The sequence below is a fragment of the Falco rusticolus genome, chromosome 9 (genome assembly GCF_015220075.1).
Source record: "Falco rusticolus isolate bFalRus1 chromosome 9, bFalRus1.pri, whole genome shotgun sequence".
NCBI lineage: Eukaryota > Metazoa > Chordata > Aves > Falconiformes > Falconidae > Falco > Falco rusticolus.
Genome location: NC_051195.1, coordinates 52461312 through 52477752, shown reverse-complemented (window position 1 = coordinate 52477752; position 16441 = coordinate 52461312). Strand labels below are relative to the sequence as shown.

Below are 16441 nucleotides of genomic sequence, written 5' to 3'. Positions count from 1 at the left end.
TCATTCAAACTGTTCAATTATTTATCATGAAAAACAACCATACAAATAAAAGTTATTTAAAAATACAATTTTTCAGTCAGAAACGAAACACTGTTAAAATCGTGCAAGAGCTCTACCTCTAATCAGATACACAACCAGAGGCTTGCAACGCAAGCCCAAAGGCTGAATTCATAGCATATGTAAATGGGAGACAGCAGTTTATGGTATCTACCATAGCAGGAGTTACTTGCATAAACTAGAAGCAAACCTGCTCAGCTACTGATACTTAGCTTCACATCCCCTGAAGAAATACAGGAACATGTGTCCCAGGCTTACTTGTTTGTTTAGCTTTTTTTTTTTTTTTTTTTTTTTTACATGTAAACTTGCGTAACTTAAGTTAATGCTGTCACAGGGATGTGCAAGTAGTATTAAATCTACAATATTAAATACAACTATTCTGGCACTTGTTAAAATATATGTAAAATGCACACAGATTATAAACTGAACATTTTGAATGACTTTACGAAACTTCCAATTTAATCACTGAGTATTATGAAATTTACAATTCATGAAATAAACAGATCCATATAAAGAATTTACATAATTCCCCAAATACTTTCAAATATAAAATTTAATAAATAACCCTGACCAGTCAAAAAGCACCATTCAAGGGTAAAATTCCCTTGGAAAATAGATTAGGTGTTGCATATTTGAGTCCCTTTCAATGGTTTCATATGAAACCTGTTTAGAAAAATGACAATAAAAGAATCACAGTAAACTAATACAAAAATTCAAATAATATATATATATATATATATATATTTAAAGGTAAAGCTCATTCAATCTTTTCCCAGCCCTTGATTTTATTCCTGCTATTCTTCCCATAACTCAGCCAAAACATATTAAGAGGCCTTATTGTTTTGTCTAAAAGTAAACCAAAGGCTTCAGCATAAACCATGAATTTATGCTCGGGAAGACTGCATTAAGAACTATCAATTTAGGCCTACAGTATATTCTGCTGAACAGTGAATTGACAGTATCCTTTAGGCTATTGAAAGATTTCACACTAAAAAAGCAGAGCCAAACTTGAGGCCTTATTGACCAAACTGAACTCTTAATATACTGTATTTACAAAGCTATTTTCTAAATGTATTTACAAGTTTAAAAGAAATAATATGGAAGATAACTGATTAAGAAAACTAAAATAACTGTTTAAAACCACAAACATTAGCAAAGGTATAAAATCCTCTATTTTCACAGTTTGTCATAACAGGTTAAACATCTAGAGGAAAGGACACTGTCACTGTTTTCACATTTGTCTATAATTAAAAAGGTAGATTAAGAAGAGACTCAATTATGAACCAGCCTATATAATTTCATGATTTATTTTGCTGTCAAATATTTCTTCACATATTTTATTGACTTCTGCATTTATTGTACATGAAATGTGTAACAGCTCTGTGCTAACTTAAAACTGTACAGAGACAAAAGACACTGTACAGTACTTCTGTTAATTCACTTAAAATAACACAGCATACTCTGTTTTGGTGGACTTGTGAAATGAACTTCAATCAGATAATGCTTCATGTTTCATGAGAATGTTAATCCTGGCATACCATTATGTGACAAGGCACAATTTAATTGCTGTTGCCAGGTTTGAAGTTCGTTTTCTACCAGAGTCACACACTTTGTAAGTGTAAATGTAATGCTTGATGATGTTTTATGCTCACCTACGTATGCATCCTTTGAAGCACTGCTGAACTTTACAGTACTGTGTTATGGCTTGATAATTATTAACACTGCTAGCAGTGGAAAGGGTAAATGGCGTATCGACACAAAGAGGAGCAAGCAGAATTTACAAACTGCTGAATCATGATTTTTTAGAAAAAGTCATCATTTCCTGCCCCTTAACAGTCACGTTGCAATGTTTTGAACCTGAACCTGTACAATCAAAGTGATGTTGGTTTTTTGTTTGTGTTTGTCAGAGACAATTTTGGATAAGTCACTCTTTGGTAAACTCAAACCATTTGAATACATTTACAAATACAAAGAACTAGATTTAAATAATGTTAAGATTGTGACACAGAGAAATTCAAGAAATATAAAATCAGTACCCATATCCTGCTATCCTCAACTCATACTTCCATGGAAAAAGTCACACCAAAGGCACCACAGCACAGGTCCAAGATAAAGGGTTAAGAATAACTGTACATTTCTTGGATTTTGCATGTCTCAAACTTAATTTATCAAAACACTTTTTTTTTTTTTCATTTAATTACTCAAAACAAACATTTAGGAAAAAAAACAGTATCAGAAACACCAACATGTTTTTAAGTGGGTAAACATATAGACTACCTTCCCTAGACACAGACATACACTTTCCCTTACCGGAACCAAAAGTTCTCTTGTTGCTTCAAGGAGAGAAACATGGAAACAAACATCTCCCACCTTCTACCTCTTTATTTAGGCAGTTTTAGGACAAAGAGGCGAATTATGTACTCAACTGAACTGAAACTGCTCCAGTGGAGCAGGTGGGGTTTATACTGCAAATTTGTACTTAATGAAATTAATTCTTATTGCAGACTGTCACAATATTAAGAACTAGTGTATTTAATAAAGCTACTGCACAAATACGTCCCAACTTCACAGGAGCCAAAAAAGCTTCACAAGATAGCAAACCCACCCTTTTTGCTTTCCTGTAATTTAGGAATGAGCTTTCATTTTGTAAATTTCAGGAGTTTAACAGCATGTTCACAGATGTATTTTCAATAGTTGCCAAACAAACGTAAGGCCCAATTATATAAAACCTGTATTTTAAAGAAGCATGTGCTTAATTTAATTCTGTTCATCAGGTAAAATTTTACACAGTAGTGTTTGCCAGTTCATGCTTTTGAGGTCTCTTAAGCTATTGTGTTTGTGTTGTGGTTTGTTTGTTTGTTTTGGGTTTGTTAGTTTGTTTTGGGTTTTTGGGGGATTTTTTTTTGCTTTCGCTTAACTGTTACCATTATGTTTCACATTTTGTATATTATACTGACCTAAATGATGAAGTTAGCACCGTATTAAAAAAAATAATTTGGTGAAACAGAAAGATTTAAGAGTATTTTTAAATTTGTTGGTAGTTCCTTTATGCAGAAAACAACCACTGAAAATAGTAGGGAAGCCATAGCAACTCTGTAATACTCACACAAGAAATAACAGACATATTGCTCGAAATTCCCATAGAGTATTTGTTGTTTTTTTTTTTTTTTAATACAAAAAAAAGTACAAATTCCAAGTGCTGACATATCACTTGGAGCTTTAAGTAGGAAGTCAATGTGCACCTGAAAACAGCTCTCTGTGAAGAGACCTATTAAAACACTGCTTGGAAATACTGTAGTTTAAACTACATCATCTCTCTCAGGTTTTAACCAACCATGAAGAGTGATGAAGTTAAATTTAATTACCTGGTATGGTTCTACAGTACGAAATGAAGGTAGATTCTGAGGCCAGTAAAAACACACTTAAAACCACAATGCTACTTTTAGGTTTGCTAATATTTTTTTTTTATATATATATATATATCTATCTCTATATATATAAAAAGGTCAGCACCACAGGTTGTCCAGCTTGCATTCTAGACAACAAAACCCCTCAACAATTTAACCATAATTTAATAGATTTATGGCATTTGGTTTACATATGTTATAAAGCAAAGCTATTAAAAAAAGATAATTCACTTTGCTCACTTTTGCACACAAAGTAATAGTTTAAGAAAATGAAAACCAAACAACATTCTTTTAAAACCAAAACCATCCTCCCAAAGTCTGAAGTCCTAAATCCTAAGCAGAGAGGAGACCTAGCAGTTGAAAGAGTGGTACATGTATAAACCTTGACATACTTTTACGTTCACCTCAACCAGAATAGGAAAAGTGAAAGCATTTTATATATATAAAGCAAATTTATATATATAAACAGACTAACTACCAAAAACAGTTAGTAAAAGCAAACAGATTTCATCGTGACACACAGAAGGAATCAAAGCTATAATATTCTCTCTCCCCACTGCTGTGCAACTCATTACCAGCAACAGGACTTAACAAATAAAATAAGGAAAATTACAGCTTCTTTGTGTATCCAGCAGAGCTGCCAATCTTATTCTAATATCTTTCTCCACTGGAATTTGTGTCTTGCCAGATCAACCCGTAGGGACACTTCAGCAGACTCTTCCTATCCTTTCCCCAGCACACTGTCTTGTATTTTGAGCATCTTCAAAAGTGGGGGAAAAAAAACCACAACAAAACAAACAACCCAGCCTCAAGAATACTTATGTAGTCTTCTCCAGAAACCATTTCAAACTGATTTCCGGAAGGTTGGGAAAATTAAAAGGCTGTTATACTTGTACTGAAGATTACTAAAAGAATAAAATATTTAAAAAATACATTAGTAATGTGCTTGTTTGTGTTGCACTTAGAATGTAGTATTTTAATCAGATGTGTTAGACATTGCATGAATTTCCATACTAGAATCCATAGCTTCAGAAGCTGAAGCATCATTATCTACTTTCTGTTCCACAAATGCTTCTGTTCTGTCTGGAGACTCTACCCTGTTTCTTACTTCTGTTACCCCAGGGTGGTTTTTTCGCAAATGCTGGTTTAGTGTACCCTGGAAAGGAAAACATTTTCCACAGATCTCACAGCGAAAAGGCTTGTCATCTGTGTGACCACGAATATGATACTCAAGTTGGTCCTTGCGGGTATACTTCTTCCCACAAAACTTGCACACAAAAGGAGTTATTCCCATGTGCAATCGCATGTGTCGATCAAGGCTCCCTTTCTGGTTGAAGGACTTCCCACAGTAAATACAAATTAGCCTCTCATTGTATGGGTACCAATGACCTCTTGTATTTCTTTCCCGTGGACTGTTTTCATATCCTGGGTTACTCACCATGGATTCGCTGTCAGCCCCTTGCACCAAGCCCTGAACATCACTATGCAAGTGACCAGTGGATACCCGTTTTTGGCGTGCGCGACCCCCTCTGAAACAGCTCAGCATTGACCTCGAAGGACTCGTATTGCTCAGGCTTCCGAAGGTTTCAGACACACCTGTAGCCTGTGATGAGGCATGGGTAAACGAATAAACATGTTGTAAGACAGACCCATAGGAACCAACATTTACTGCCACCACTTGCTCTCCATCCACCATTTCAGTATGATATCCATCATCACCAAGGGAAGAGCTATCAGAGCAGCTTGGCCTGTCAGACTTCTCCATTTTAACTTTCACCTCTGCAATCTGACTTTCCCTTACTATCAAGTCTCCTTGCTCATGATCACCTTCAATCTGAATCTCATATTCAGAGATACTCCCACTGCTTCCTCGATCTGAATGCCCTTCTTCTTGCAGACGGCTACGTAGAGTTTTGCCTGGAGTAGTTTCCATCCTAAGATCGCTGCCTGCTGTTGACTGTCGCACCTGAGAGCAATAGGGGGGAGATATCTCAATAGGATTGGCAAAGTAGCTGCTGTCTTTAACTCCATTGCGATTTTCTGAATTTTCTTCAGCACCAACAGTGACAGAGTCAACATCACCAACACTGATCTTTGAATGAATACTCTCCAATATCTGTGTGCATTTATCAATGACGCACTGCATCTGTAGAAAGCTAGCTGCAGTTAGAAAACTAACAACATCCTTCAGCTGTAAGGACATCCTTCCAGTGTAACAAAAAGAAAGCAACTGTTCAAAAACATTGGGATTTTTAATAACTGATATTGATAAGCCACTCATGGTGCTTAATGCTGAATGGTCACGGAAATACGGAGAACTGGCAGCTAAGACAGCTTTATGGGCTCGAAATGGCTGACCCTGAATATGCACAATTATGTCACATAGCTTTCCTTGCAAGCGGAGTTCATTTAACTGGCTCAGAACAGTGTTGCTGTACTCGGGCACATCAAACTGAATGAAACTGCTGCTGTCCATTTCTACTGATGTAAAGAGTAATCTGAAAGAAAAATGAGAAGATTTACAACTGAGAGTGAATACAGAGTTTTCCATTTCAAAAATAAATGCTTGCACCTGCTGAAGTTAAATCACCAGATCTGTTTAAGGTGCGTTACAAGAGAATCTACCCATTTCTTGCATTTCTGTAATTTGAATTATCCCTCTGCAAGTCACAATTCAATTGCTTATAATACATCACAGACTCCCTGGGACGGTCTAAGTCCAGTTTCTGGTAAGAACTGCAGACATACACCCACCCTCCCAAAAGAGTAATTTCATAGTCACTAGACAGTTTAAAAGCTTCAGAATCTTTAGTAGGTGTTCAAGCCAGATAATACATTGACACTTGCAGGAAACTGCATTGTTAAATTGCCCAAGAATGATCTGTGGAAGGTGCTTCATCAAGTTTGAAAAACCTGCCAAAGGAAAGCCACAGGCACATACGTGTGCATGTGTGTCTGCATACACACACACAAATATTTAAAAAAACCACCATTCCTTAGGCCTAGATAAGTCAAACTGATTTCAGAGGCAATGAATATACTACACCAATGACATTTCTGTTTAAACATTTACCTTCTTAGAAAACAATCTCCATCATTATTTTTAAAAAGTAAAAATCAATCTTTCAATATTCACATCACAAAATAAGGAAAACCTAGTGAAAGGAAACATTTTAATCGTGGACTCAATTCCAAACTATTTACCCAGTGTGTCAGAGGTTCCCAGATAATATTGAATTTGCATCAACGGGAGGCAGCATTTGAAGGAAAAGCATTAGAGCCACCCACAGACTTTCATTTTTTTTTTCCTTTAGTGATTTTAGGTTTTGGGGTTTTTTTATAAACCATGATGTGAACTTTGAAGCTCATCTGACACAGCAGTGGTTTCCTAGCGGAAGTGATCTGACATTTAAATTCTAACCTAACTCAAAAGCCATGGGTAGGTAACTCAAACTTGCCTGATACTCAGGGAAAGGATGTTCCGAGAGGCTATAGAGAAGCGTATACATTTCAAGACAAGATCTAAAGAAAAACAGTTTACCGGTTTTTCAGAGTATTATAAAACACACACACACTTGCCCCCTTGAGAGTGTCTATCTGTAGCAGACATCACCTTACATTTCCAAGACTGGGCCCCCAATTAAGTGCCCAAGAATCTGCAATCTTTTATTGCTATCCTTGTTCTTATTAATGTAGAAGTCCAAACACATAGTATTGCCACCATACCTGCTTTTCCAATTGAACAAACTGATCTCAACATCATCCATTGACTTCTGATGCAGGAAGCATGTCCAATGTATCACAACATACTAGTGGATTATTTTTTTTTCCTATTTATGTCTTATGTTACATGCTGTAATGGGACACATGAACAATTTAAATCAAATTATGAAAATTCAGGCACTCTAAAAACAAAATCAACAGGCAGGAATATGATAAAAAGCCTCTACAAGGAAGAAATGGAGCTGTATCAGCTGTCGCTCAAAACTAACATTCATAATCTTCACAAATGGAGCGTCTCTTCAGCAGAGAACCAGGACAGCCAGCTTCCTGACTTGACTAATATGTCTGGTCTAGAGAACTGTCAAAAACTCTCACAGAGCATTCAAAAGGTTATCAGAGTTGCTAAACATGTTCTGTAAATTACCGATGTGTCATAGATTAAAATGGGCAAATCAGACTTCATTTGAGATTTTATAGTTGTTACGTAAAAGCAGGGGAAAAGACATTTTGTATGTTCTTTTCTCTGATGAAGGAGAAAAGGAATAAACCAGAAAGTGGTAAGATCGCAGCCATGTATACAAAGATAGCTTTGGCAGGACAGTTTTTATTCAGCGAACAAAGCTACAAAATGATTTGGAGCTTGTGAGCTGATGCAAGTCAGACATAGGTCAGAAATCAAGTATTACACAAACCAACCCCAACTGAACAGTGGGGTGTACCCTTGTTACTCTGAGCATCCCTGCATGTTGTGCAGAGGACCACTGTTCCAGTCCCTAGCAGATACATCCACTCCATGGGGAAGACAGAAGTCTCCCCATGTTTGCCAACTTCACTCTCATTTAACAGGGCAGTAGGCTTCCTTAAAAACCCAACATAGGTCATTACCTTTAATTTGTGGGGCTTATGAACTATGCACAGATGCAACACGAAAACATCCCTGATTAAGCTTCTCCTTGCTAAGTGGAGGAAGAGCTTTTGTTGACCTGAAGTGACACGTTACCTAGGCTGAGGACTGTGTACAAACTAAAAGACCAGTCCCCAGCAGCAATGATTTGTTGTTCCTGCATCATTTCAGATCCTTGAACTAAGGAACCAGATCTTGGTCAAGCCTCACACAAATCCCATCAGAAAGACTCGGGGGTTTGTGTCTAGAACGTACAGAAAGTTTGTCATTTATAGAAAGCAGCCTTCTTCCTTGCCCTGTATTTCCCTAGGGGCTCCTACTCAACAAAATGGAGAACTTAAGACAAAATATTAAAATACAAACTGTCACCGCTAGCACTAGGTCCAGACAGAAGGAATGAATTAAGGACAATGAGTTTCTATACCCATCTGCTCTTAAAAAAAGAAAGTGAACAAGCTACAGCACGCACTTGTGACTACTTTTCCACCTTAGTTTCTTCCTTGAAGATGCATGCTTCCTGTGATCTTGAAAACATCGGTAGAAAGCTGGGGTTAAATAACAAAAATTTTGAACAGCAGCAGCACTTGACAGAAGGGGAACCTTCTTTCGCTTTCAGCCAAACTCTGCAATCTCTAGCTGAAAAGGTCCTGGAACTGACGAGGTTGCCAATGAACACCACATTCAGGAGTAGGCGGGACTGTAGCAGGAACAGCGCAGACTGCAGTAATTTTGCTGGGTTTAGTACCAGGCTCCCCCACTTTCTTGCATCGATTTGGGAAGGCAAGACCCGGGGAAAAATCTGGGCATTACACATGTCAGAGAAGCAGGCACCACTACCAATGTTTTATTGATGAATAATGATTAGAAGAACGATCTTATTTATTCACATAAATCCCCAATGTCACTATCTAGAAAATAAAAGTAATCTTTAGGTTATATTCCCATACACAAGAAGGTTTTATTTTATTTGTATACAGAATCAAGTTAGCAGTTCCATAATCAAATTCCAGTAGAATTAACCAAAATACTGTTCAGTGGGGTACTGTACCATAACAATACTCAATTATTCATCAGTGCTGGCAGGCCAGTAGTTCTTTCAAGACTTTATGATTTATGGTTGAAGTATTTCTGAAACAGTCCTGGGAGATCACTACAGTTTGAAAAAGCTAATTAGAAATGCCCTATTTTTTAACAGCTTTCTCCGAATTGAAATGTGTCTCCCTAACCTCTTCTCTTTTGGGGTGAGGTGAGTAGCATTAAACCGAAGCAGAAAGGTACTCTAAAACACAAATTAACTTTGGACACATCCACTGTATGCTCTGAAGAAAAAAATTATCACTACAGTTAACCAGACAGTCATAAGGAAGATCTGCTTCCCGGAGCAGTAAGAATATAACTAATTTACATCACAACACAGAATTAGCAGAGGTGAAGAAAAAAATAATTAATGTGTATTCAGAAGTCACGTCCAGCACCTTCCATATTTCAGCACATACAGAAGTAACCTGTGTTCTTTAGGTCCAGGACCACAGTATAGTAGTTCAGAATGAAGACAATTTTATTTGTATTATACAGACTCAACCATTTGGGAGGTAGTGAGAACCAAGACAACTCATAGCAATGTTAGGAACTCTCACTGTTAAAAAGTAATGCATTTTGTCTTGCTTTGGCTTGCTCCCCTGATTGTGGGATAGTGTAATGTTACGTTAAAGTCCTGTAAAATTTAAGTTCACCTCTGGGCACCTGTCTATGAATAGGTCCTCTCTCAACTCTCCTGCGAGTAAGTAGATGAAAGTGCTTCAGTTTTTCACAGATATTATGTGTCCAAGACATTGGCTGAAAGCTTTCTGATTTTAAAGCACTGCCCAGAACTAAGTTCACTAAGTCTTAGCAGGGCTCTGTGTTGAGCCTCCTGTCTATTTCTGTAGGAGATGATCCAGTCACACTCAAAAGCATCATATCAGTTCTCTTTGCGTCAGTATTACATTTATTCATCAGGGTCTTATACAGCAAACGCAGACCATAGTACGAGTTTACTAGTAGTGGATCGCTGCCCTATGTCTTCAAACAAAAGTGTTCATTGAAGTAACCTGTGAACATGAGAGTGATACGCATTTAACATTTCTCATTAGATTTCAGAAGAAACTTACTTTAAAAATTATGTTCTATGAAAGCTCTTATTTCACTTAAAAAACAAGAATAGATGGTGACAAAACACATTTGGTATTTAATTTTACTGACATCATATAGTAGCAGCAGGGAAGCATCATATAACTACAACACGAAGCTGTGTGTCTGCCAATGTCGTATTAGTTTCTGCTTCTAAGTCTGCACCTGTTTAATTTCATTCACTCACTAATGTATGATTTGCTGTTCTCGTAGACACATGCATGATAAAATTATGCTCATTTTAACTCACACAAAGGTGTGAGAAAAGATCCCTTGCATTTTCTTTAGTTAGCTCAGCAACGTGGGTTCCTTGGGGAAAAAACACACATGATAAATGATTACTGCTGTAGCATGTGTCTGAAAACAGAAATACATAGAAAAGTTAGGATGGTCACAATGAATATTAAGACTGAAACAAAAAAAAGTGCTCCATGACACCAGGAACAGATACTCCATGCATTACTACTCAGAACACAGAAAAAGCAAGAAAGGAAACAGGCATATTTATAAATCAGTGCACTCCTCCCTTGCATTTTGTAGGATTCAGTAGTTACTGCACCATCACTGCAAAAATGTATTATCATTCAAGAGATTTTTTAGCCTAGCAATGTAATCCTATCAGCTGTGATCATGGAAGTTTTAGGGCAAAAATCTTCCTCACGCTCCTTTCAGTCTGCACTTGCCTTAGTGTTCAGATTACAGCAGCCGCAGTAATTAATGCTAGTTGTACCAAATTAAGACTACAATCAGATCTGTTGCAGTCTAAGGGCATTTCTAAGACAGTCCAATTTAAATAATCTCTGAAAACAGGGAAGAAACTGATCATATAATTTTTTACCAGTTTACACCTCTCATAAGAGTAAAGAATTATATTATCTTTTAAGAGTCAAGACACAGTACCCTCGGATGGCCTCACATAGCGTGATGACACACAGCACTGCTGCTTCACTAAAAATCTGGCCCCTGAAGTATGGTAAGCTTCTCTACAGCTAGAAAACATATTTTAATATTGTAGTCATTAAAAAAACCCCCAAAAACAACAAACCAAAAGAAAAAAATGCTACTTTCCCAACAATTGAGATAATTTTGTGCAGAACTACAACACACTTACAATAATATAAGCAGTACTATGTAGATATGTAGTGCTGGTTTTTTGCATCAGTTCTTCCTAAATTCAAGCAGCCATTTTCTTAAGAACTCTCCAGCCCTTAAAGATCATGAAGGAGACTAAATTATTTCCTGTTTATCTCAAGTGAGATAATCAGATACTACTCTTTTTTAATATAGATCAATTGCACTAGAGTCTTTTTCATAAACACACAAAAAATAATAAAAGTAGAGCCTTGTGTATTTTCAGCTCATTCACGCAGTCTATTTTGTGGTCTATACAACACACTGCCAGAGGCATCCTCCTGGTGACGGAAAATACACCTAATGACACACTTCTCCATGTAATTTATGCACTAAAATGATAGACATTCATGGACATATATATTTACAAATTGAAAACAGCTCCTTTAAACCACAGAAAAGATGACTGGGGGAAATGTTTCTACTTGATACTTAAGAGAACAACTGGAGCTTAATGGAAGTGATATATAAAATAAGTCTTTGTGTACTAACTAGATTTTTCTAAACTGACGGCACTACATAGAACTAACATTTAAAAGCTCTTTTAACATAACATCACATAAATCAGAGCACAACAGTAAGTAAAAAACTGAAAGCTTTACTCTTTTTGAATTTGGTCACCTACATCTTAATCTCGTAGCAGTAATACACATGCACATGACTGTTAACTAAAACCAAAGAAATTAATGACACATAGCAATAGGCTTTAAGATTGGTGGTAAAATTGCAAGAATCTCCTTGAACACATAAAGTGACAGTTTCTTTCAAAGCTTCCCTTGAATATAACATCAAACAAGTATGGACTTCACTGCTCAAGTATTTGTCATGTCCAACAAGATAATTTCCTAAATCACTATTACTTATACTCTTCCTTTGTGGACTCTTGGTTTCCAGAGAATTACAAAGCTGAATTCTAGAAGCATTATTATCCATAGAAGAATAACTCAAACAACAATCTTTGCTTAGGTTGATTTGTATTACTTGTTTTTAAACTCATTAGAACATATTTAAACTTCGACACACTGGAGAGTACAACTAGAGAAAATGCTGCATATAAATGTGAAAATTTGGAGTCTCAGGATAAATAAACTGTCATGGGCTCAGATGGAAGTTTAAAAAAAGAGTTGATACACGGATCCTAAGAGACGCTACAGAATAACAGAAAATTCTGTTAATGCTTCTGTTGTAGCATGAAGTTTTGTTTTGTTTGCAGCTTCTCCAATAGAATCTTTTGGCATCTTTTACATCTACAGCAATCTCAAAACTCTTTCCAGCTCAGTTCAACTCATCATTCTGTTAAATTTGCCTCTAACAGGTAAATAAAACTGCCAGTATGATTTAAAACAGCTAGCACAAGCCTGTGTTTACATATAAACTCCCTGCCCATACTTTTGTTAAGTTCAGTAGCATTTTGAACAGTCTACAGAAAATCCATCCAAAAAAACCCCAAACCCTAAATGAGAACCGATCTACTTTTCCAGTAGGCCAGTAACAGAGCTATGCAATCTTACAGAAACGACCGTGTCTCTCAAAACTACCTGGCTATGGAAAAAATAGTTTATTTCCTAACAAAACAGGATTTCAAATCCTCATTCCTCCAAATGTTAACCATTCACAAATCATTCTATAGACATAATTCACAAGCTGTCTTAAGTCTTGGGAAAGTCTGACCTAAGCTTAAATGCCCACTAGAATCAAAGGAAATACAGACAGTTTGGCCAAAACTTGAAATAGTGAATTATCTGTAGTAAAGCATACAATAAAAAGGTGAACGTGTCTTGTTACTCTTCAGAAAACATCTTTGGAAATGAGTCTGCTTCACTTCTATTTTAGACTATAATACAGAATCTGTTATAGTAGTGGAAACTACACAATAATTTAAACACCTCACTACATTACCTCATAAAAATGCAGGAATCCCCCAGTTTCCTCAGAAAGTGAAGCCAGTTAGCACAGGCTGACACGTAGTTACTACAAAACTTAGCTCTCGCACACTTTCATCAGTAGATATCGGAACACCACAGTGAAAGTCAGTGTTGTTATTCCTCCTCTGCAGACAGAGAGGCGATACTCTACTCAAAGTACTTAACATCTACAGCAAAATCAAGAGTAAAGCTTGTGTCTGTCAGGCAAGCCCTGCTGAAGTGTCAGAGAACACAATCCCATCATTTGCATGGGTGAGAAACACATTAAACTCCTATGCTTTTAGCTAACAAAAATTGAAAAGGATTGATTTTTACCTCACCAACATTCAAAACATGATGAATAGAAAACCACTTGCAGGAGTGGAAGATTTTAACATCAAAATTAAAACAAATTAATTTATATGTATGTATATACATACACACATGCTAATATTGCTAACCCTACAAACCTATTCTCAATCCTTACTATGGTGCAGCAGGGAAGTTATTGGAATTGCATATTTAGCATTTCATAGAAAAAACGCAGGAGCCTCTTATTTGAGCAAATATCCAAAGAAAGCAGTTGTGAAACTGAAGTCCAAGGGCCACCTTCATCCCTTATTCTCAAACTGTCTTCCTCACAATTGCTTGCCTGTATGGAAGTGATTAAAAGAGTGAAAATGAAACAACTATTGATGCATAAACATACTTCCACCCAACGATTAGAAACCTCAATACAAATAACCTCTAAATTTTGGCTCTAGCAGCCACGTTACTACAAAAGCAGTTACAGGTATGTATCTATTTCTGAATGCAGAAAAGAAAAGTTACTAGAAGGCAAACTGGAGATAGCCAAGATCAGCAAAAGCACTGTGACAGACAAATAAAAAAAGGGGGCATATTTATGATACATACACTTTAAATCAGCAAGATCTTACAATGATGACAAACATCTATTTTGTGCACAAATTTCGTAACATGCCTATTATGTAATCCTAAATAGTTACTGTCCACATTTTCTGAATATTTGAGACATATGCTTTGAGAACCCACTATCAGCATAAAAACCCCACAACTGATAGGATGAAACTTGCAATATTCAAACACCCAGAACTTTTAAGAAGTGGGGAAGGAAAGGAGGGGGGACAGGGCTTTTGCAGCTTCTACTATTACAATAATAAATTATTTGCTACCAAAGTAATACTTGGTTATTACTATGCGTTTTAACTGGTCTACTTTTTTTTTTTTTTTTAAAGTTATCAAATCATAACTTTTTGGCTCCAGTGTTTCTTTTAAGCAACGAAGAAGCTACGCTCTCTAGATCCCAGCAACATTTTTTGTGGTAGATTTAAAGTAGCTCTGAAGAACACATTTTCATAGTATTTTCCCAGTCTGTTATTTCTGATAGACTAAGCGCTTTGTAGCTCTCATTGAACAGGCAATGAAGCACAGGCACGTTCTGATTCCAAACGTTGAGGATTCGGTGACATGTGCCACCTGCAGCGCAGCTTGTCCCGCGCCACCTTTCCTTGCTGGCAACCGGGCTCTCCCACAGCGACGTTTCTGAGACTGTTCAGGCTTGCTCCAAATTCACTCTCAACTTTGTTTTATTATAAAACAAATCCAGAGCTGTATGCTGTGCACACCTGCAGGGATTTTGAAGGGCCTTCGCAACTGCAGAGATCGGGCATTCCCGAGAACTTCCAGCTCCTCTACCGGCCCCGCGGCGGCTGAGGGGGCTGCCAACGGCGCCGGCCTCCGCCCGCCGAGCCCCCGCTGCCGCTCGCTTTATGCCTCGTTCGGCTTGGCGGAGGGCCGAGGCGCTCCCGCGCTGGCCCTGCCCACCGGCCAGCCCACCGGCGCTACGGACGCGGACCCAGGTTACGCGACGGCCGCTCCCGGCGAGAGGCGGCTGGGAGCCGAGCGGGGCCGCTCCCGACGACAGAGCCGCTGCCAGGCGGCCCGCCCCGCCGCTCGGCCCCGCGGCAGCCGGCCGGCCGCGGCACCGGGCCCCTGTTCGCCGCGCGGGGCCGCGGCCGAGCCCTGCGCGGCGTCCGGGCCGCCCGTCCCGCGGCCGCCGGGGCCTGTCAGCGCGCCGGGACCCCCTCCCCGGAGAACGGCCTCCGTCCCGCGCGGGCGCGCCACGCCGACCCTCGGGCCGGGCGCCCGCTGCGCCGCGCCGGCCCGCCCGCTGCTCACCTGGAGCTGTCAGGGTCTCTCACATGGCGGGTGCCCGGCCCGGCCCGTCTCCTGCCCGCTCCCACCGCCGCTTCCCGCCCGCTCCCACAGCTACTCGCACCCGGAACCGATTCCGCTGGCGGCGCTTCCGCTTCCCGGTGCGGCAGGCGGGGCCGCCGCCCCGCCCCGTCCCGTCCCGCCCCGCCCGGGGTTCCGCGCAGGCCGGGGCCTCCCTTGCGGCGCCGCCCCCCGGAGACCCGTGGGAGGTCTGAGCTGGAGCTGAGGCCGGTGCGTGCGGGCAGCCCCGTTCCTGGGACTCGCACGGCCCGCACCTTCGGAACGGGACACGCGTCCGGAAACGTACCGGTAGCGGCCAATTTCAGACCGCAACAGCGTCAGAGGCGACCGCGCCAGCTGCGCGTTACGTGGACAGCGTCCCCTCCCGGAACGGCGCTGTCGCCTGCGGTCCCAGCCCGCCGTGCTGCTGCCCCGCGCCCGGGGGGCGGCCGGCCCGGAGTGAGCAGCGCCTGGGGGCCGCCCCAGCCCCCGCCCGCCGCCCCCACGCGCACTGCGCGCCCGCTTCACCGCCGCCGCTGCCCCGTCACTGCGGGCGGCTGCAGCAGCGCGCGCAGCTCTGGAGCTCACCCTGCCCCTGCTGCCGCTTGCGGAGGGCAGCGGCTGCGCTGCGCCGGGCAGCTCGGGCAGTGCCGGAGGCTGGTGCCAGCGGGTACCGCTGCCGCAGCCACACGCTCTAACCTTGGACATGACGTTGTCTCTTCTGCAGGTACATCCTTCTCTCCCTATGAAACACGTGGAAGACAGCCCTCAGAAATTAAGACATCGAATGGTAACCAGATAAAATAGCAGCCCAGGCGAGCATCCTGACCAGGGCATAAATAACAAAGTTAAATTACAGACGCAGAAATGATGTTTGTTCACACATACCAAAGAAAATCAAACGACTGCTT

At 40.1% G+C, this 16441-nt stretch overlaps 1 protein-coding gene across 8 annotated transcripts; it reads right to left on the bottom strand.

Annotated features, from left to right (window-relative positions):
* Window positions 1-337: 337 nt before the first annotated feature.
* On the bottom strand, window positions 338-15613 carry ZBTB34 (zinc finger and BTB domain containing 34). 8 transcript variants are annotated; one of them, XM_037400964.1, is made up of 3 exons: window positions 15495-15597; window positions 7191-14941; window positions 338-5962 (listed from the first exon to the last, which is right to left on the bottom strand). In XM_037400964.1, exons 2-3 carry the CDS (start codon window positions 7229-7231, stop codon window positions 4441-4443), a joined length of 1563 nt encoding a protein of 520 aa, XP_037256861.1. In that variant the 5' UTR covers window positions 7232-14941; window positions 15495-15597; the 3' UTR covers window positions 338-4440. The 8 variants fall into 8 exon arrangements, with proteins under 8 accessions (XP_037256861.1, XP_037256854.1, XP_037256856.1 ...); XM_037400957.1 differs by having other exon boundaries at window positions 338-7317; window positions 8561-14941; XM_037400959.1 differs by having other exon boundaries at window positions 338-10181; window positions 11372-14941.
* Window positions 15614-16441: the final 828 nt, after the last annotated feature.